Here is a 21,081-nt window from a genome sequence, read left to right on the forward strand (position 1 = left end):
AGAACACGCAGCATTCTGGCGATGCAGCTGCGAAGGAAGGCTCTTGTGGAAGAGAATACGATACATATAGCTCTTACTATTGATTGAGCACATAGTCGCAACATCGCGACTCCACGAGGCGGACCGTTTCGTAGCTTCCGTTGCCGGTCGCGCGTGGGAACGGGCCTGACAGGCACCCCGCGTACCCTTTCCAAGGTTATTTCCACGGGGTTGGCACTACGTCCCGTTCTCATGGCATTGATCTTCATGACTAGCAATGCGCCGCCTTTTCGATTACATGTCAAGTTTTTTTTCCGGCGTATTCCCTCCGATGTTTGACACCCCTGGGGCCGCCATGTGTTGACCCGGCCTTTTGCCACGATCCATCGCTCGAAGGCGCAGGTCCTTAGCCATCCATGAGAACCCACAGTAAGACCGGCAGATGCACATGCGTCCGAATATCGATGGAAGCCAGGGGTCTACATGTACAGACCGTACCACGCATGACGATCTCTTGGCAGCGTTGCGATGAGGGCCTATAAATCGTTCCCAGGAAGGCTTCATGGTTTCTTCCGCACGCCGTCAATCCTTCAGCTTCGCAGCCAGCCGTGATCCGTACGGGTCAGCAAGCAAATTTATCTTTGTGGTAATTCTCGTTTACCTCATACGTAGTCAGACATGCTTTCATTCATCGCTCCTTCGTTCTTTGGCGCTGCGGTGTTAGCAGTGGCATCAGCCCAAACCACATACGACTATGTCATTGTTGGAGGAGGCACCACGGGCTTGGTCGTTGCGAACAGACTAAGCGAAGATCCCAAGAGTGAGTACCGAAAGGTGAAGAGGTGCTTCGAGCAATGAGCTGACAATTGTTTACAGAGGCGGTCCTGGTTATCGAAAACGGCGCTCTCGACAATGGCACCCTATCCAGCATTCCCGGCAACTCGGGCGGCCTCAACCTTGCTGCTATGTACGACATCTACAGCGCACCCGTTCCCAATCTTGGCAACCAAACTTTCCTAGTAACAGTCGGCAACGTCGTCGGCGGCGGGTCCTATGTGAACGGAATGCAGTTTGACAGAGGTGCTGATGCAGACTATGACGCGTGGGGCCAGCTCGGAAACAAAGGATGGGATTGGAAGGGGCTGAAACCATACTTCATGAAGAGCAACGACTTCGATGCGCCTTCGAAGAAGACAACCAAGGCTTTTGGTATTACCTATGATGCCAAGGCTTACGGAAATGGCCCGCTGAAGGTGTCGATACCGGACTACCAATTCCCCGATATGAAGACTATCTATCACTCCTGGGATGATGTCGACATTCCGCACCCACAGGAGGGCTTTGCAGAGCCTGTCGGTCACTACTGGTCACCGAACTCAATCAACAAGGCGACTGATATGCGTAGTACATCGCGCACTGCGTACTACGATCCCATTGTGTCGAGGAAGAACCTGAAACTTTTAACAAACGCTCATGTCGATGAGATTATGTTCTCAAAGAACAGAGTAGGCGCCTTAACCGCCACGGGCGTCAAGTATACTCCAAAAGACACCAACAAGCAAGTCGAAGCCACTGCCGCAAAAGAAGTCATTCTTGCTGCTGGTGGCGTGTTTACACCACACTTGCTCATGTACTCTGGCATTGGCCCAAAGGACGTTCTGAAAGCTGCCGGTGTCACCGTTAAGAAGGTAAGCACGTCAACCTCGAAAAATTTGAACAGGGCTGGAGCCTACATCGACGTTAGGACACCTACTTTGCAGGTTTCCATGTTGATGTAGGCTGCAGACCTGTTCAGAATTCTCCTTGTATGAGGTGTAAGGATGGTGGTGATGATCCTGAGACCTGTGCTGACATTTCCTAGGATCTCCCAGCCGTGGGTTCAAATTTCCAAGACCACATCGCCAACTACATGAACTTTGACCTTCAAAACCTGAATCCAGAGAACATGAACGCCCTCGGCACAGATTCATCCTTCAACCAAACAGCTTACGATCAGTACTTGAAGTCGCGCACCGGCCCATACTCTGTTGGCAAAGCCAACGGTCTCGTCTTCATTGCACTACAACACTTCGATTCCTCGTTCAAGAAGACTGTTGCCAAGATACGATCTCAAGTAGCTTCCAACTTCCTCCCGGGACGCTACGCAAAGGACAAGAAGCTTCTCGCCGGTTTCAAGAAGCAGCGCGACATCCTTGCGAAGCAGTTCTCCGGCACTGACGCCGCTGTAGGCGAACTTGTCATCCAGCCATGGGGTTTCTCTGGTATCGCGAACAACAAGCCCTTCTCACGAGGCACTATCACACTCAACAAGACACATCCTGCCGCCTATCCGATTGTCCAATGGAACACGTTCCAGAACCCTGTTGATGCGGATGTTATGGTAGCCCTTACACGATACAACCGCGCACACTGGGCGTCCAAGGAACTTGCGCAATATAACCCTGTGGAGACAGCTCCTGGCCCTCAGTACCAAACCGATGAGGAGATCATCCAGGGCGGTGTTGCCTCGGGCTCACTACAACCCACATTCGCGCATCCCAGTGGTGGGTGCAGTATGATGCCTGAAGAGCTTGGTGGTTGTGTAAGTGATGAATTGCTGGTGTATGGAGTCAAGGGATTGAGTGTTGTGGACGCAAGTATCATTCCGATGATTCCTGCGACGCATCTACAGGCCACTATGTACGCGATTGCGGAGAAGGCGGCGGATATCATCAAGAAGAGGGCCTAGGATAAGAATAGCTGATACGTGACCGAAAATGCATTTACTCATGTCTTACAATGAGCTTTCAAACTACACTCGTCAAGAGACCCGATGTTCGACTCAGGATCGATCGTCTTTAGGGTTTGATAAAGCCCGATTTCGCTTCCGCACAGATAATCTCAACCGCCTTCTCCGCGAAAGCATAGACAGCGGTCAAGATGTTCCCTCGTGGTATAATCGGCAAAACACTAGCGTCGCAAACCCTCACATTCTTCGTTCCGTATACTCTCAGTCGTTCGTCAACAACGCCCCCTAGGTCCTCTCTCATCATCGAGCAAGTGCTAGAAGGATGGTAGTTCGTTGCCGAATTGATAGGAAGGATCCCTTTCGCATCTTCAAGCGACGTCACTGGGTGGGGAAAGCTTCGAGGCAATCGTCTTCCATTTGGTTTTGCCATAGCAGTAAAGACAGGCTTTTGGAAGAGCCTCTCAATGAGACGGAGGTGGCGAGCGAAGATCTCCACGTCAAGAGGATGCGATAGGTAGTTAAACTTGATCTCTGGCTTGAGCGAAGGATCGGAGGAGATATGACAGTTTCCGCGCGAGAATGGATGCGCCAACATGGCAACAATGGTGATGTAGTTGCCATCGACCACAGATGGCGTGTTTGGAGGCATCGATTCGAGGTCTCTGTGACGCTGTGAACGCAGCATGAAGGTCGTGGCTGTTGCTTCGCTAGGGCTCTCGACGGCCTTTTGGATGACGGAGTACTGGGCTTTGAGGCTGGGGTTGCTCTCTGCTTCCACCGAATGCTTGACCATTGCAACCAGTTCCTCCGTCTCTGAGTGAGTTTCTAGTAACTGCAGTGGCGTGAAAGCGAAACTGTACGCTCCTCCTTCAGCCAGTCGACCCGTGCGACTTTTCCCGTACTCTTCTAATGCCGCCCTTTGCACCATAGGGTCTCGTAGTCCGTCGTCACGAGTTGGAGTGTCGTCTCCAGCTTCGATGGACAGACCGCAGTTCAGATGATCCTGCAAGTTCTCGCCGACGCCTGGCAGCTCGTATAAGAGTGGGACATTCGCGGCCGCGAGGACGTCTTTGGATCCAATACCTGATCGTTCCAATAGCGCGGGAGACTCGAATACGCCTGCGCAGAGGATAATCTCTCGACCATCGATCAGATACTCCTCGCCTTCGTGTGTGAAGTGAACGCCCGTGGCATTAAGCTTCCCTTCGGCGGTCAACGCCTCGTCAAAAGCAATCTTGTCGACCTTTATGCCGGTTCTTATTGTCACATTGCCCCGTTTCAAGGCGGGCTCTAGGAATGCTTGGCCTGCGTGGCTTCGCTCGCCTTTTGATGAGTCGATCGCATTGGTGACAGTGACTGCGCCAGCATTGCTCTCGGCAAATCCTGTAGTGCCCGTCGGATGACCTAGCTCCTCAAAGGCTTCCGTCCAGCGAGATTGGAGATAGTCCATGGTACGCGGGTATGATGTCTTTATACCATCGTCAAGTTTGGGTTCGGGGTGTTCTGCCTGCCATCGGCTGTAGCAATCTCCCATGCTCTTTGCACTCCACTCTTCTTTCCCCGGATCTGATAAGAGCTCATTCGCGATACGGTCTTGCCATTCGTGATTAGGGAACACCACACTATGACTATTGATCGCACTGGTTCCCCCCACCAACTTCCCTCTCGGATGCTTCACTCTCCTGTTGTTCAGACCTGGCTCCGGCACGGAAATGTATTGCCAGTCGTACTCAGATGACATCAGTTTTGCCGATAGACCGGGCGTTTGGACTATGGCGTCGTCGCGAACATGTTCCCCGGCTTCCAGAACGAGGATTCGGCGATCGGGTAGCCGCTGCGAGAGACGTGACGCGATCAAGCATGCTGCTGATCCTGCTCCTACCAGAATGAAGTCGAAGGTCTCGGCCTCGGCGGTGTGATCTCTGCCTGGCATTGTTAGAGCAAAGACGGTGGATGTTGAGAGATGGGAAGCGTGAAGCCGCGCATGGCTATACGACCACTCCATAATATGGTTAAGCATTGCGCCCTGACCGAACAGCAGATAAGCACTACAGTATACTAGCAGAGTTAGGTAGGTGTAAATGAACATCAGGAGCCTCATGCGCGCCTGGCGCTTGTGCCATTCGTTCAAGAGGAGCCTAGGCCCCCAGACCCGCTGCTTCAGTAGTAGTACGTGCAAACTACATTAATTTACCCGTCGAATCAGGCCACTATTGGCAGTAAAAAAAGAATGCGTACTGATAGCATGCATCTAGAACTTGAACTACGTGTCTTAGATGTCGTGAGAGGAGGAGTTTGCGGGGTTAACGGTAACGGCGTGAAAATCAGGGTCCACGGCAGCACGTGGGCCGCTGCTTCCACGTGTGGGTGACAGCGGCAGGTGCAAAACTAACCACAACGTACAGCCGTGGTAGAAGATGCAAAAGCCAGACTAGATCCTAGACAGCACCATAGCATCCGCACATCAGTTGGTTGGAATACGTAAAGTACCGCCATATTCAATTGTTGTGTGTGCAGACATGGCCCCAGGGCTGTCACCATTGCCCACAGTCTGATCACGCCTGATGTACCGTGTCTCTGCCCTGCCTTCGAGTATGACGAATGCCCTCGTGCATATTGCTCCACCAAAATTGATGCGCAAGCGATATAGGTTCTGTGGACGACAGTCTATCCACCTAGGTATTATCGGCGGTCTCGGGGATACAGGCTCGAAAGAGGTGCGATACCACTGGCAATGGCAGGGAAACGCTCGAAACGAAGAAGTCGTCTTTGTTGTTGGTGCCGTTGCGTGCTAATGCGTTTGTTGACGAGCGTAGCTAGAGAGCTTGTAGGGGATGGCTGGTACGAGGTTGGACGTCACAGGCTCGACCTAGGCGCATCAGCTCGTCCAGCCAGGTTGGGTGCGCGTTGAAGTCGTGCGGTGCTGGCTCGAGCGAGGCCCACACATTGCGCACGTTGATACTTCACGGTGGAAGTATCTCTTCCCCAAGACAAGCAAAGTGATGTCTTTGGTGATGGGCGTAGGGCGCGTATTGGGTTGAGGAAGCAATTGTCGTGGCAAGGGGAGCTGCCTGGGCGCAGCGCGTTGGAAGCTATTAACGCGTTTGAGCACGGATCACATTAGATATATGTACCAACACCGATCACTGTTCGTCGCGTCCGTCAATTCTCAGACTATTCGCATCGTTCAATCTATGTAACACACAAAGAAACGCATATCGCATTCTATGTACGACCCATGGCGGCTTGATGGTATGCGCTCTTCTTTCTGATCGTCGGCCCATAGCGATAGAAGATCCACGGGATAGGCGCCATAGCCGTGGCGACGAAAGCCAACAGACTAGTTCCCCACGGTACACCCAAGCTCTCATACAACCGTTTCGAGAAGAGCGGAAATGCTGCACCAAAGAGTCGGCACAGAAGTCCATTTGCAGCAAGGGCACTTGCCCCGTATATACCATAGCAATCGGTAAGATACGCAGCAATATCCAGAAAAGCCGTCAGAAGACCGATACCCAGCGGAACCCCAGCCAGAATGGGCACGACAGCCGGTACAGACGCTGTTGCCGTCCATGCGAACCAGAAGAGCCCAATAGGTGTTAGCCATGTGAAAGCTATCTGCAGTGGGAAGCGTGCTTCAGGCTGCGGACCTAGTTTGCGCACAAAATGTGTATGGGCGCGATTTAGCAGAGGTGATAGGATTGTTGGAAGAGCCATTCCCATTGCCAGGCCTGTGTATCCAACGCTCATCTTGGCAGTTGACCAGCCTCTGTATTCCTTATAGACGATGGGATAGGCGACGAGTACGAGACACATGATTCCGTATAGGAATGCCATGTACGTTGACAAGGCCCACACGATGGGCTCGGTGAAGAGCATAACCCATGGACGAACCAGGTTATCGCGCGCGCGTTTCTTCCAGTCAACATTGGAGAGGTTGCCACCAGCTTTGATTTGCTTCGCGCGGACCAGTTGTGGGGCGTACGTTTCTGGGAGGAAGAGGAGGGCGCAGATGTAGGTTATGCCGCCGAGGATCATGGAAGTCCAATAGCCCCTTACGGTATTGTTAGACATTGTTGAGAAGTTTCGTAGGAGAGGGAGTTGCTCACCATTGCCACGAAGCGTACTGCGTAATAGGTCCGCCACAGATGGGGCCGATGACAAAACCTAAGAAACTTGCTGCGGTAAAAAGAGCGAGTGGGACAGCTCGCTCATGTGGAGCCCACATGTCAGTGAGGGAGCCTGCCGTGTTGGTAACTGCAGGATATTAGCACAGTATGGGTGCCATCTCTCTCTATTCGTTCTCGTACCTGTCGGCGCTCCCAAAAGGCCTCCCAAGAAGCGGAAGAACAACAGTGTCTCGATGTTAGGCGCTAACGCGTCTCCGATATTGGATATGACGAAGAGTCCAAACGCGACTCTGAGAATCGGGTTTCTTCCCAGCATTTCAGACAACGGTGCGAAGAAGAGAGGACCAATAGCAAATCCGAGGAGAAAGAACGACACCGCAGACGTGGACGCGAGTACCGAACATCCGTAGAAATCTGCGACTGCCTGGATCGAGGCAGCATGCACACCGGAGTAGTAGCCCATCGTTGCGGACATCAGGATCACGATAATGGACAAGGGCCATTTGCGCAGTGCCGACCAGTTGAGCGGGTTCTCATCGCCGACCAAAGCCTGTGAACTAGCTCTCTCAAGTGCAGTGCTATGAGTCGAGACATACGAGTCCGCTGAAACAGGTAGAGGTGGTTTAGACTCCATGGCGACGAGAGTGAACGAGACGATGTGCGCTGAGCATCTTCGTCACGATTTGGAACGACCAAGTAAAAAGATGCAGCGCAAACGAACCTCAGTGCTGGGGACACGGTGAACATGCGATTTCGCGCACGGACGTCGCACGTCATCGCGATGGGTGCCTATTGTCGCACAACAATAACCAGAACAAAGGAAGAGGCACAGTCATCGCCCAAAGAAGACAGGCGTAGCGTTTACAGCGTGAGGGATAAGGAAGCGAGGCGTGTAGAGAGATTAGCGCATGGTTTCGTGCACATATCGGCGATTGCCCCGCACTAAAACCGCGCTAGCCCTTCCCGCGGACCCTGCCGCTGCACCTCGTTCTAACTACATCTCTCTTACAGACTTGTTAATTACCTATATCTCTACAATAAAATATTAAAAGCTAAGCACGCATTTGCATCTAGACAGCGTTACTATATTTAAAGAAAAAACGATACGCTAAGAGATTCTTAGATAACGCCTGCACACGCTGCATTCTTTAGAGCGTTCTGGCGATGCCAAATGTAGTAGGATACTGTTTGTACTACGATTTGCTAACAAACTAGATCTAGCGCTATTTTCCTTGATTGGCTCAAAAACCGCACAATATTTCGAAAACTGTTGGTTAGGATTCTATCACGTGATTCACCCACGCTAGCACTAGCGTCGCCCTAGTAGTATTTATACAGGGCTTCCTCCCTCTTCTATAGAACAATCACATCTCTTCTTGTTCTACAAAAACAACCTATATTCAGGGTTTCTCGAGGGATTGATGGCTATGGCCAACGATCCCCTCGCCCATTGATAATAGAAAGAGCCAGCGCACATCCAATCCTCCTATTCCTCACTCAAAGGAATATCGCGGCCGCACTTGTCCGCCCAGTACGTTCCAAGGGCGATGAGCATCCAGCTATCTGCGTTGTCATACGCTTCTTCGCCATCATTCTCCGCCAAGTCTGCGCATCGCGCCGATCCGTATGCGTAGTCCTGAAGTCGAGGCTCGAAAACTTCCACGCATACTTCTGCCTAGAGGGGTCGACTAGGAAAATCAGGGGGCCAAATACAAAAAATGGGGCCGAATATGATTCTCCTAAGGATTCGCTGCTGAGCGTTTATTTTGGGTGCTCCAGCGAACCAAGTCGTTTCATGACTGTCAGCTGCATCTTACTCGGCCCCATCAACGACTTTGAACTTCAGCCCGCTTTCCTCTGACTGGATAGGAATCGGTATCCAGCATTTTGAATCCTCCTTCTTGTTGAGGATGATCCCTTCCCAATCCTGCGCGGTGGAAACAGTCAGCAACTGCCCGACATTGGATGGCCAACCCTAACAATAACTCGGTGACGTACCTTCAACCCGCCATACTTCCAGCTCCACAACGTCTTCGGATTACCAACCGTTCCACTTGGCGCCCAACGCAACCAATAATCCCGCCCAGAGCTGACCCCTCGTTGCCAAGCAACAGCCTGATCAAGCTGTAACGTCACGCGCCGGCTGACTTCTTGTCCGGGAAACAGCTCAATCCATCCCTCAGCCTCGCTGACAACATAAGTCTGCGCCGCTGCGTAATGGCTATCGCTCGAATCGATGAACCGCCCGTTTGCATCTCTTGGCCGCCGTAAACTCACATTGCGCCATTCAAAGGGAAGGCGATGTTCAGGGAGGTTCTCAGGCGAAGCAAAGATCTGGTACTGGCCCCAGTACACTGCGTTCTCGGATAGTGGGCCTCCAGCTTTAGGACCAAGCAGGTGTAGAACGATTGGCTGGCTAGGTACAAATTCAGGAGTCATTGTGTAGCATAGCGTCGCCGTGAAATCCAAGGTTCCATCCCTGAGAGACAGAGTGCTGGCATCCGAGAGTCGAAGCGTGAGGCGAGGACATACGGCACTGTACACAACATCAGATCGGAGGAACCCCTTTCATAGACACATAATAGACACCCGAGATCAGGTAGAGAATAAGGAAGCGCCGGTAGAGAGAACATACAGTTTCTCCTCCTGCAGCGCGCTCTTCTGGCTCCGATACTCCTCCAACGCACGTCGATTCTCCGTCTCCCCCGCTTCATGCCGAAGAGACTCTTCATCACGCTGTACAATCCTCGTCGACGGTCTTTCAGGCCAAGGGGTTTGCAGTATTGCGGGAATTGAGGGCACCATCGTGTAGATGGCAGTATTGATCTTAGGAGCTTGACTTAGCCCACAGTATCGGTCTTGGGTATACGTCGTAAAAGCTTAAGACTTAAAAAATTCCGTACAACAAATATGTGGTGTTCCAGAGATAAGGAAAACGAATAATCTTGCTGTGTCGTGCTGGGCAGGATATATCACTATAGCACGTTAGTGCGGGGCGCTGATTGGTCAGATTCTACGTTATTAAACCTGTTCTTAGGTTAGTGGCTGGCGCCACACGAGTCTGTGGGTGTAGAATGCAGGACAGAAAGAAAGGCACAACGGGCGGCACCTAGGTGCAGAGAAAAATTAAACACTTACTTAAAGTTTACAACTCTATAACATTATAATAACAGCCTTTTAAAGAAATAAAAATCTTTATAGAGAACTTACTCTATATAAAACTATAAGGTAAAGCTTCTTAAATAATTCTAAGGCTTTTTATTTTATTATATAATATATATTAATAGTTTAAGCTACTTCTTAGTATTATAATAGTATTTAATTTTTCTCTATACCTAAGTAGTAGATAGAACTAAAAGAAGTGTATAAGAGAAAGATTACTTTTATTATTAATATTAGTAAATTTGTTAACGTCTATCTAATTAGTATCTAGCTCTATACTATTATATATTAGATCTAGTATAATTACTATTATAGAAGAAACTCTTAACTAGTAAATGTTATTACGTATTATATAGTATTTATAGAGACGTAGAAAAGATAGAGTAAGTAGAGATAGAGTATATAACTAAAGCTATATATCTAAGGTAAGATATAAAGAGAGAATAGAATAATATAATAAGAATTAAAGTTTAAATAATAATATAGACTATAAAAGAGAAATAAGAAAAGAAGAATAAAGTCTCTATTAATATTACTCTAGATAGTAAGAAAGAAGCCTTTAATACTCTACTAGTAGAATAACCTTAGGTTAGGTTAGTATTTACTTATAGTGTTTAGAAGAGTAAGTTAAGTTATAGATATACTATAGCATTTCTAATAGAAAACTAAATTAGCTCTTAGACTTATTTAACGCCTACGCTAGCTAAGATAGAAAAGCTAGAGACACTTCTACTTAGGCTATAGCCTACACAATTAGAGAGGTTTTATAGTAAGTTAGTATCTAGAAATAGTATTATAAACTACTAAAATTAGTAGCTAAATTACTATTAGATTATTTAAGATAGTAATAAGAATAAAATATAGCTTTTATCTAATAAGAATTATCTACCTACGTACTACTTTTAATAACTAGAGAATTTTAATAAATAAGAGTATATAAAAAAGAACTATAAGAATAGTAGTACTTACTTACTTAATTATATAGAAGATTAGTAGAATTAGTATGTTTTTTATTCTTCTTAAAGCTTACACTAAAAAGTATAAACTTACTCTAGTATAGATACTAGATATATCTAGACTAAGATTAAAATTATAATTATATAACTATATCTATTACTACTCTATACGTATTCTTTAAGTAGCTACTTATTTACTCTAAGAGAAAGAAAAGTAAAAAATATTAAAAGACTAAGTTTACTAGTTCTTTAGAGATATATTAAAAGGTCTTCTATCTAGTATATAAAAGAGTAACTAGTATAAAACTAGATAGAAAAATAAACTAAAGTATATATAAAGTATAAAAAGCTACTCTTCTAAATTTAGTATTATATAAGTATTTATATCTAACGTAATTAATAAGTACTAAGAAAGCTAGTAAAAAAGTATAATTTAAAAAAGATTAGTTAAGATAAGATCTATATATATATTAAGAATCTAGCGTAAGTGCTATAAATAAATCTAGTAATAACTAAAAAGAGATATCTCTACAGACGCTATAGAATATAAGCCTAGCTCTATCTATAACTAGATAGATTTATAGTAAATTAGCTCTAAACTCTTCTTAGTTTCTACTACTAGTATATATAAGTTATACTACTATAGAATTCTAAGAGTAGCTTTTATTAAGTACTACTAGAGTTTATCTTTAAATTTATAAAAAGGTTTTTTAGTATTAAAGACTTATATATAATTATTTTATACTAGAACTTATACACTTACTAACTTTTTTCTAAGAAATACTTTCTCTTTCTCTAAAATTATATATAATAAGACGCTTCTCTTTAGTTTATATATCTTTTTTCTTAGCTTACTCTTTTATAATTAGGTATTTATAGTCTATAATCTAATCTCTCTAGAGAAATTAAGTAGGCTAATAATTTTACTAGACTATAATAAGCTACTATTATAACTAAATTAGATATTAGATAATATTTCTATATTTTAGAAAGTAGTATAAACTTTATATAGTTAGAGCATCTCTTCTAATAAGCCTCTTTCTTACTCTACTCTACTACTATAAATCTAGACTTTAGGTAAGATTATAGAGTTTACTTAAGTTACTTATCTCTATTTACTTAGATATACTAGAGAAAAGGCGTTTAATAAGAATAGTAAGTTAATCTATTCTATATAAGGCGTATAATATAGAATATAAAATTAACATAGTATATAGATAATATTAGTAAGGCTATATAGAATTTAATAATAGACTATACTAGTATATTAACGTTTTTAAAGTATTACCTATTATAATATATTATAGTTAATACGTAGACTATTATATAAGGTATCTAGCTCTAGCTAGCTCTTATATAAGTAGCTTATACTATAAGCTATTTAATTAATTATTACTAGCTATAATAACTTATATAGAAATAGTCTATATCTATAGATAATAACTTTTCTATCTATTCTCTACTTAACTAATAAGAGTAACTTAAACGTATAGTTCTAAATATAATAAAACTTTCTAAGTATAAAGCGCTTACCTCTAAAATCTACTAAGAAAAGTAGTATTAATAGTATACTCTTCTTAAAAATATTAAAAAACGCTAGAAGTTTAAATAGCTTATACGTAATATTAAGTAGTAGCTTACTAGCTTAGAATCTAAGAATAATCTAGAGCTTATTTATAATATTATACTTCTAGCTTAAAAGAAGCTAGCTAACTTAGTTCTATTAAACCTAGAAACTACTATAGAAGAGAAGATAAATTAGTATAATAAAGCTATTTATATAGTTACTCTATACTATAGTATTAAAAAGAGAAAGATAAACTCTATCTAAATAGAAAAGTAAAGTAAGAATACTACTCTACTTATTAAGAGCTAGCTATACTATAATAAAGAAGTATTAGAAGTAGCTAAGATTTTAGTATTTAAAGATAAGAGGCTAAAGATATATTTTCTTTACCTAGGTAATAAAGAACTACTATTAGTATAATATATACGTTTCTTTAGTACTCTAGATAATCTTAGTAAGTATCTTAGGTATAAGTACTTAAAGTATATTAAAAGTAGAAAGAGTTTTAGTTATAATCTTTATAAAGTACTTCTATTAGATAAGATATACTTATAATAATATACTTAAGAGATTTATAGAACTATATTCTCTAGGTATTTATATAGTTACTACTAGTACCTAGAGTATCTATTAAGATATATTCTAAACTATTAAAGCTACTTTCTCTATATACTAATAACTTAGTACTATAGAAAGAGAATAAATATTACCTTTATTTATTTAGTAATTATCTAGAAGTAGTTCTTCTAGTAAATCTAGCTACAAAAGACATTTACGTATTTTCTTCTTATTCTTATCTTTATATTTATATACTAATTACTCTTTAATCTAAGCTATATTATATTTTCTAACTTTTTTTTTATACTTTATATAGGCTTTAAAATACTTTATAATCTTATATAGAGTAATAAAGCTACTATATTTAAACTATTTCTATAATATTAAGCTCTATATCTAAAGCTAGTTCTAATTCTATTAATAATACTTTATATTAAGTTTAAAGTATATAGAGGTAAGTAAAGATAAGTTAAGTATTTTCTTAAAATAGAATACGTAAAAATACATATAGTACTATATTAAATATAACTTAATTTTTATCTTTAATTACTTTACTCTCTACTAAGAAATAGTAATTAGCTTAGTATTATACTTATACTAGATACGTAGAGAGTGTTAGCTATAGTAGAATTACTAAGATAGGCTTACTCTTAAGTTTACTTTATTAGTGTAAGCTATTCTCTAACTTCTTTTCTTTAGGTATTATTAGAAAATAATATTCTATTTTAGTAGCTAGCTTAGCTATATTACTTAGTATTTTCTTTTATAAGTTTAGTAATAGTAGTTTAAGAATCTTCTTAAGTATTCTCTAAGATTCTACTATAGCTCTAAAGGTTCTACTAAGAAATATTACTATAGCTAGACTCTACTCTAGTATAAATAGCGTAGTAGCTAGTTAAAGCCTATATTATATATAGTAGATAAAGTAGATATATTAAAATTAGATATATATTACCTAGTTAGGTGTAGGTATTATAGATAGAATAGCTAGAAGTAAGTATATAGATTATATTATTTATAGTATTCTAGCTTAGCTTATATATAGATTCTTATATAATATTATTAGTAATAAAGCTTATATTTCTAATAGCGCTTAGTATATAATAATATAGCTTTTATAGTAGTATTAGCTATAGTTCTTATAGTAACTTTAAGATAATTAAAAGCTAATAATATTCTAGTAGTAGTTATTTTAAGAGTATAAGTTAGAGCTATTAAAAGTAGATAAGAATAAAAGTATATTAAAAAGTAATTTAAAAGGTATATTAGGTTTAGATTTTCGCGTATAATATAGCATAGTAGAGAATTTAGTTTTTAGTAAGATATAGAGTATACTAGAGAGTAAGAGTACTAATAAAAGTAGTTATTAAGATTATAATACAGCTTTATTAACCTTAGTAAAGTACTAAACTACTTTATCTAAGATCTACCTCTACTTCTATCTTCTAATAATAGTAAAAAGACTTTATCTAAGTTAGACTTATAGTATTTAGTTATCTAACTATACTATTTATTAAAGTAACTAAGAATAGCTAGAAGCTAATTATAGTAGTAGTTTAAAATAACTTTAGCGTACGCTAATTTAAAAGTTTACTAGTTTATATAGAAGAGTAACTTCTAGTAGTAGTCTAAGTTATTCTAAATAAGATTATCTTTACTACACGTTCTATAAACTAGGTTATACTTATTACTAGGTATATAATAGTCTCTAGAGTTAATAATAATAAATTTCTTATTTTTTTTAAAAAGGCTTTAGCTAATATTTAAAGTATCTAAGCTTACACTAGTAGTAATAGATAGAGCTTTCTTAATATTATAATATATATTAAGAGATTATAAAAAGTAAGCGTATAGAGTATAGTAGTTTACTATATTATAGACTTAAGTAGAGTTAGCGTACTTTACTATATTAATAGTCTACGTAGAGTTATTATATTACTTATCTTAGAAGATAGTACTAGTTATTACGCTAAAGGTGTATAAATAGCTATAGTATTATACTACTACTTTAGGCTATTTATAAGCTAGAGTTCTATAAGTATTAAAATTATTAGTATTATTAAAAACTAGTATTTACTTAAAGCTTATTAGGTTCTAGTAGTGCTTTATAGTTACTTTAGACTTTACTTAAACTTTACTTATCTAGTAAAAAAATAAGAAATATACTCTACTAGAATACTATACTCTATTAGCTAGTAGATAAGTAAGTAGAATATAATACTACTCTTAGATAGTTAGAAAGTGCTAGAGAGATACTAGAAAAGAGGTGTAAAGAGAAGAGTAAGAGTAAGGTTAGATATAAAAGTAATTTAGATAATTATACTTCTAATATATAGTTAAACTTATTAAAAAAGAAAATAGCTATCTATACTAGATTATAAAAGTTTATAAAGGTTAAGAATAGAGTAGCTAGAGCTATATATAGTATATAGATTAGTAAATAACTATAGAGTTCTTAATTAGTAGAATACTATAGCTACTAGTTAGTAACGCTTCTTTTATAAAGCTATAGAGATATAGCTATTACGTAAAATATCTTATATAGAGCTACTATAGTAAAGCTAGAATAGTATTACTTAGAGGTTATAGACGCTATATACTATATTATAACACTAAGCGTTATAAAGTTAGAGCTTACTACTATTAGTCTTAAGAGATTTAATATACTTAGCTTTTTTTCTTACTACTATATCTCTATATATAATTATAATAGTCTATAGTCTTAGCTAGAGCTACTCTAGTATAAGTTAAAATAGTTTATTATAGCTATCTATATATATATATAGCTTAGTCTATCTTAGATAGCTAATTTAATATAGTATATCTTACCTTCTTACACTATTATAATAATAAAAACTATATTACTAATTAATATTAAAAAACACTAAGCTATACTCTTAATTATATAATCTCTTATACTTTATATATTAGATTCTATAAACTAGTAATAGTATAAGCACTACTATAAACTCTTTAAACTTCTTCTCTTCTACCTAAATAGAAATAATTAGTTTAGCTTTAACTTCTATAATATTAATATAAAAAAGTAGATAAACTTTCTACTTAATCTATTCTAGCTTAGTAATATAAAAGCTCTATAAGCCTAGCTAGATAATAATATAGTATATATACAAACTACTTTAAAAAGCTAGATAAGTATATATTATTATTTAGGCGCGTTCTATAGAGTAATAAGCTACTTTAGATAGCTAGGTAAGCTATAGATAGAGTTTCTAAAGCACTTAGATAGTATTCTAAGTATCTATACTATACTTACTTATATTAACTTCTAGAGCTTTAAAGATAAAGAAAGTAAGTATAGATATATAGCTAATACTTTTAATAGAGATATTATAAAAGTTTTTAATATACTAATAAAAGTTCTAGAGTATAATAGACCTAAGATATTTAAGAGTATAAGAAAATATAATAAAGCGCTTTTAAAATAGTTTTAAGAAAAGAATATAAAGAATTTCTTTAATAGAAAAAAGAGTAGTCTATTTCTTTATAATAATAATCTCTTTTAAATAAGTACTATTAGTACTACTAGTCTATTAGGTTATAGAGAAAAGTGTAGAGAATTATAGCTATAACTTAACTAAGTAGAATTAATTAAATAAAATTAGTAGAACTTAGCTATATATATACTAATAGTAGTATACTATATTTAGTTAGTTATATAAAGCATAATAATCTCTACTTATAGTATAGTGTATACTTTATTATACCTATATTTAAGAGAAGTTTAGTTTCTCTACCTAAGCACTATAACTTAAACTTCTCTTTACTATCTACTAATTATAGTACTTATATAGAGAGCTATTAGTTATATAGCTATATAATAGCTTTATCTCTAAGATATACTTTTCTCTCTTTAAGTATACGTATAATAATAGTAACCTTCTAGTAACACTATTATATAATTAAGTGTAGGTATTATAGATAGAATAATTAGAAGAAAGTATAAGTTATATTAATTATAGTATTCTAGCTTAGCTTATATAAAGATTATTATAAGATATTATTAGTAATAAAGTTTCTAATAGCGCTTAGCTTATAACAAATATACACTACGCTTTCTAAAGCCTAGATATAGATTTTACTATTCTATATTATACTAGCTAGTTTCTACTTTCTACTATATTTACTATATAAGATCTACTACTCTATTCTATAACTTAGACGCTATATAAATTATAATAGTTAGAGGCTTAATCTTAAAATCTAGTAAAGCTAAATAGTATTACTAAAAGTAGATAACCTAGTTACTATATTACTAGCTCTATATCTTTATTTTCTATAGAGATTAGTTTATTAGTATATATCTTAAACTATTAATTATTTTATCTTATTAATAACCTAGAAATCTTTACTTCTATTTTATTTAACTCTCTACGCTATTAACTTAAATATACCTAGTAAATTTTATCTAGTAATAGAGAAGATTATCTAAAATAAGTTTATAAAGTATTATAAAGCTTACTACTACCTAAATTATATAAAAAAAAAAAGAAACTAAAAGAGTTAGTAAAAGTTGCGCTAGAAAACTAAAGACTAGATTAATACTTTTTAACGCTAGGTTTAAAAATAACTATTTAATAGTAGACTATTCTATTAATAGCTATAGAATAAAGAGCTTAGGTAAGATAATATATTACTATAAAAGTAGCTACTATACATATTAGTAACTATAGAAGTATTAAAAAAGAGTATAAGTTTATAATAAATTTCTCTCTATATAGAAAGTATATACCTAATCTCTAATATAGCTTAGTGTCTAAGTAAAGTAATAGTAGTAACTCTAGTAGATATCTACTTTTACTTACTACCTAGTTTAAGTAATATATTAGTGTTCTATTAATATATGTTAACCTACACTTAGTGTTTTATCTTAAACCTAGTATAGCTATTACTAGCGTTATAGATAGACTATAATTTATTAACTAGATATTTCTTACTATCTTTAACTTCTTTATATAACTTCTTTTATATAAGTAACTATCTAAATATAGATAGTCTTTATAAATATAAGATTAAGTTAGAAAATAGTTAGAAGTATAGTTCTTTATAGTTATTACTAGATATAACTAAGATAGTAGATACTATATTTAAAGAGCTTAAAGAGTTTAAAGAGTTTAGAATATAAAAGATATAACTTAATAAATAAAAAGAATAGGTCTAAAAATAATATAAATACGTATTTATATTACGTAATCTTAAGCTATTAGATATAATATCTAGCGCCTAAGTTTAGTTTAGAGTATACTTAGAGACGTTTATAATCTAGGCTATACTATAGTATCTATATAGAAATACTATTAGTATTATATTTAACTCTTATATACTATATTCTATATTAATTTTTAATATATAATTTTTATTATCTAATCTTATAAACTTCTATATACTCTTTTTCTAAAGTAGTGTATATTATTATTAAAGTTATAGACACTAGCACTATCTATTTATCTAATATAGTTACTACTTTTAAGTAAGCTTCTCTAGGTAAATTATTTAAGACAAAAGACTATATTATCTAATTTACTTAAAATACGTTTTTATAGCTCTATTAAGTTATTTAGTTTATCTAAAAGAACTTCTACTTTAGTACTATTATTCTTAGACTAGTATTCTATATAACTTAGTACTAACGTTAGTTAATTTATAAGAAGAAAAGTCTTACTAGTATTACTTTTTAAAGCTATCTCTTCTAGCTTATATAACGCATATTCTTTAAGCTACTTAATCTTTCTCTTATTACTAGAGTACTTACTTATAAGTACTAGTTCTAATAATTCTAAAGCTAGATAAATAGTATTATCTCTAACTACTAGATAGTTTTAATACCTTTAAGATAATTAGTAATAGCTACTAATTATATAATATCTATATATACCTAATATAATATATTATCTATAATAGTTTTTTAAGAACTTATTACTCTTTTAGCTTCTTAAGAATATAATAGATATAAGGTAGAAAAGAGATAACATTATTAGAAGTATTAAAAGCTTCTTTATATATTAGTTATCTTAACTAGATTAGCTAGATTCTTTATATACTAGAATCTTAAGAGTTTAAATCTACTATATTAAAATCTAACGTTTTAGACTTACTTTGTTTTATTAATACCTTATAAAGTTATAGCTAGTTATATATTCTAATAATATATAGTTCTTCTCTAGTAGTAAGTTCTTTCTTAACTAGAAATAGTATATATAATATATTACTCTACTTCTATTTAATTAGTATAGTAGATAATCTTATATCTACTAGAGCTGCGCTATAGAATATCTATAAAGTACCTTTTTAATTACTTAGATTATACGTTTAGAAACTATATTAAGCTAATACTACTATTATAGAAGTACTAATAGTTATTAGTTAAAGTAGTAGCTATCGCGTTATTAAAATTAAAGCTAAAGCTAACTATTTATATATTATTCTATCTAGTTATTATAATAGTCTTTTATAGAGCTATTAGAAAGATCTATATATATAATATATATATAATCTCTATAGATATAGAAGGTACTTATTAAGAGAAGAAGAAACTATCTTATTACTACGTAGTACCTAGATATCTCTACCTTATAAACTATTACATACTACACTATACTTTTTTATAACTTAAGAATATAAAATAGATATACCTAACTTATATAATTTAATTTCTTTAATTACTTTCTAAATTAGATCTATATTTATAAAGTTATAATATAATTTATATAGATAGTTATTATAGTAAAGTACGTAAAGTTTAACTATACGTATTCTATGCACTAATATAGATAGATAAACGTAGTAATCTTTTTTTATATATATTATTTATACTTTAACTTATTATATACGCGTTTATAAACTTTTATAATAGATAAAAAACGCTATAAACTTTATATATAAGACTATAAGTATATAACTTAGTTTAAAGAGCTTAAGAGGCCTATATAACCTAATACTTATTAAGTATTTATATCTTTTTACCTAGGTAATATAGTAATAAGATTAACTTTAACTACTATAGAAAACTATCTTAGGCTAAGCACTATTATAAATATAAACTATATTATTAATTAGACTATATAATAGCTTAAATATAAGCTAAGCTAGAATACTATAAATAGTACTATATATACGCTATTTTCTAGCCTTAGTACGCTATAATATTTCTACTTAATTATGTAATAAAAATTCTTATACTTTATATTTTTCTACGTAGTTTCTAAAGTTATTTAACTAACTATACTTATCTATAATACTTTATATTATTATACTAAGAATTTCTTAATTATTCTACTCTATAAATAATAATACGCTTCTTTTTACTAGTACGCCTAATTATACTCTATAAGAATACTACTTCTAATACTAGTTAGAGATATTATAATAATAAAGTACTACTACACTATATATATAAAAGAATAAAAGAAGAGAAAGATAATATAGATTAATATAACTAAAATAGAAACTACTAACTCTAGATAGTTTATATATATAGATAAAGCCTTTCTATCTCTACTTATATCTATAAAGAATAAGTACTTTAAATCTATTTAAATAAAACTTCTACTATATAAGTTATTATTTAGAGGTTCTATACTATATAAAGACTTATTTTATATAGACTCTAGTGTAGATCTATAGTCTTATAGTAATCTTCTAGATATATAGAACTCTAGACCTTATTTAGAGAATATAGCTAATAAGTAGTTTATTCTAGACTATTATATCTCTACTAGTTCTATAACCTACTATCTAGCTTATAATAAATCTAATCTATTAAAATACTAAAGTTAGATACGTAATTATATAGTAATCTTAAATTTATAGATAGAAGATAAAGAGAGTATAAAATTACTTCTTTTATTACGCTAAAGAAGACTAGGTTCTTTATTACTATCTCTACTCTCTTTAAACTAGAACGAAAGTCTAGTAACTAAAATAAACTTTTTAATCTCTAAGAGTATAATAAAAACTTACTAGCTTTACTACTATAACTAA

At 36.0% G+C, this 21,081-nt stretch overlaps 3 protein-coding genes across 3 annotated transcripts; 1 reads left to right on the forward strand and 2 right to left on the reverse strand.

The window, feature by feature from the left end:
* Positions 1 to 657: 657 nt before the first annotated feature.
* Positions 658 to 2,707, forward strand: J4E85_010055 (uncharacterized protein; the record flags this gene model as incomplete). Its single annotated transcript, XM_051474270.1, has 3 exons — positions 658 to 799; positions 856 to 1,667; positions 1,841 to 2,707. 3 exons carry the CDS (start codon positions 658 to 660, stop codon positions 2,705 to 2,707), a joined length of 1,821 nt encoding a protein of 606 aa, XP_051322057.1.
* Positions 2,708 to 2,816: 109 nt separating this feature from the next.
* On the reverse strand, positions 2,817 to 4,640 carry J4E85_010056 (uncharacterized protein; the record flags this gene model as incomplete). Its single annotated transcript, XM_051474271.1, has 1 exon — positions 2,817 to 4,640. One exon carries the CDS (start codon positions 4,638 to 4,640, stop codon positions 2,817 to 2,819), a length of 1,824 nt encoding a protein of 607 aa, XP_051322058.1.
* A 1,292-nt stretch (positions 4,641 to 5,932) lies between these two features.
* On the reverse strand, positions 5,933 to 7,471 carry J4E85_010057 (uncharacterized protein; the record flags this gene model as incomplete). The annotated part of the gene is made up of 3 exons (XM_051474272.1): positions 5,933 to 6,761; positions 6,817 to 6,964; positions 7,018 to 7,471. 3 exons carry the CDS (start codon positions 7,469 to 7,471, stop codon positions 5,933 to 5,935), a joined length of 1,431 nt encoding a protein of 476 aa, XP_051322059.1.
* Positions 7,472 to 21,081: the final 13,610 nt, after the last annotated feature.

The sequence above is a fragment of the Alternaria conjuncta genome (assembly GCF_024043145.1).
Source record: "Alternaria conjuncta strain BMP 0040 chromosome Unknown scaffold_20, whole genome shotgun sequence".
NCBI classification, from domain to species: Eukaryota; Fungi; Ascomycota; class Dothideomycetes; order Pleosporales; family Pleosporaceae; genus Alternaria; species Alternaria conjuncta.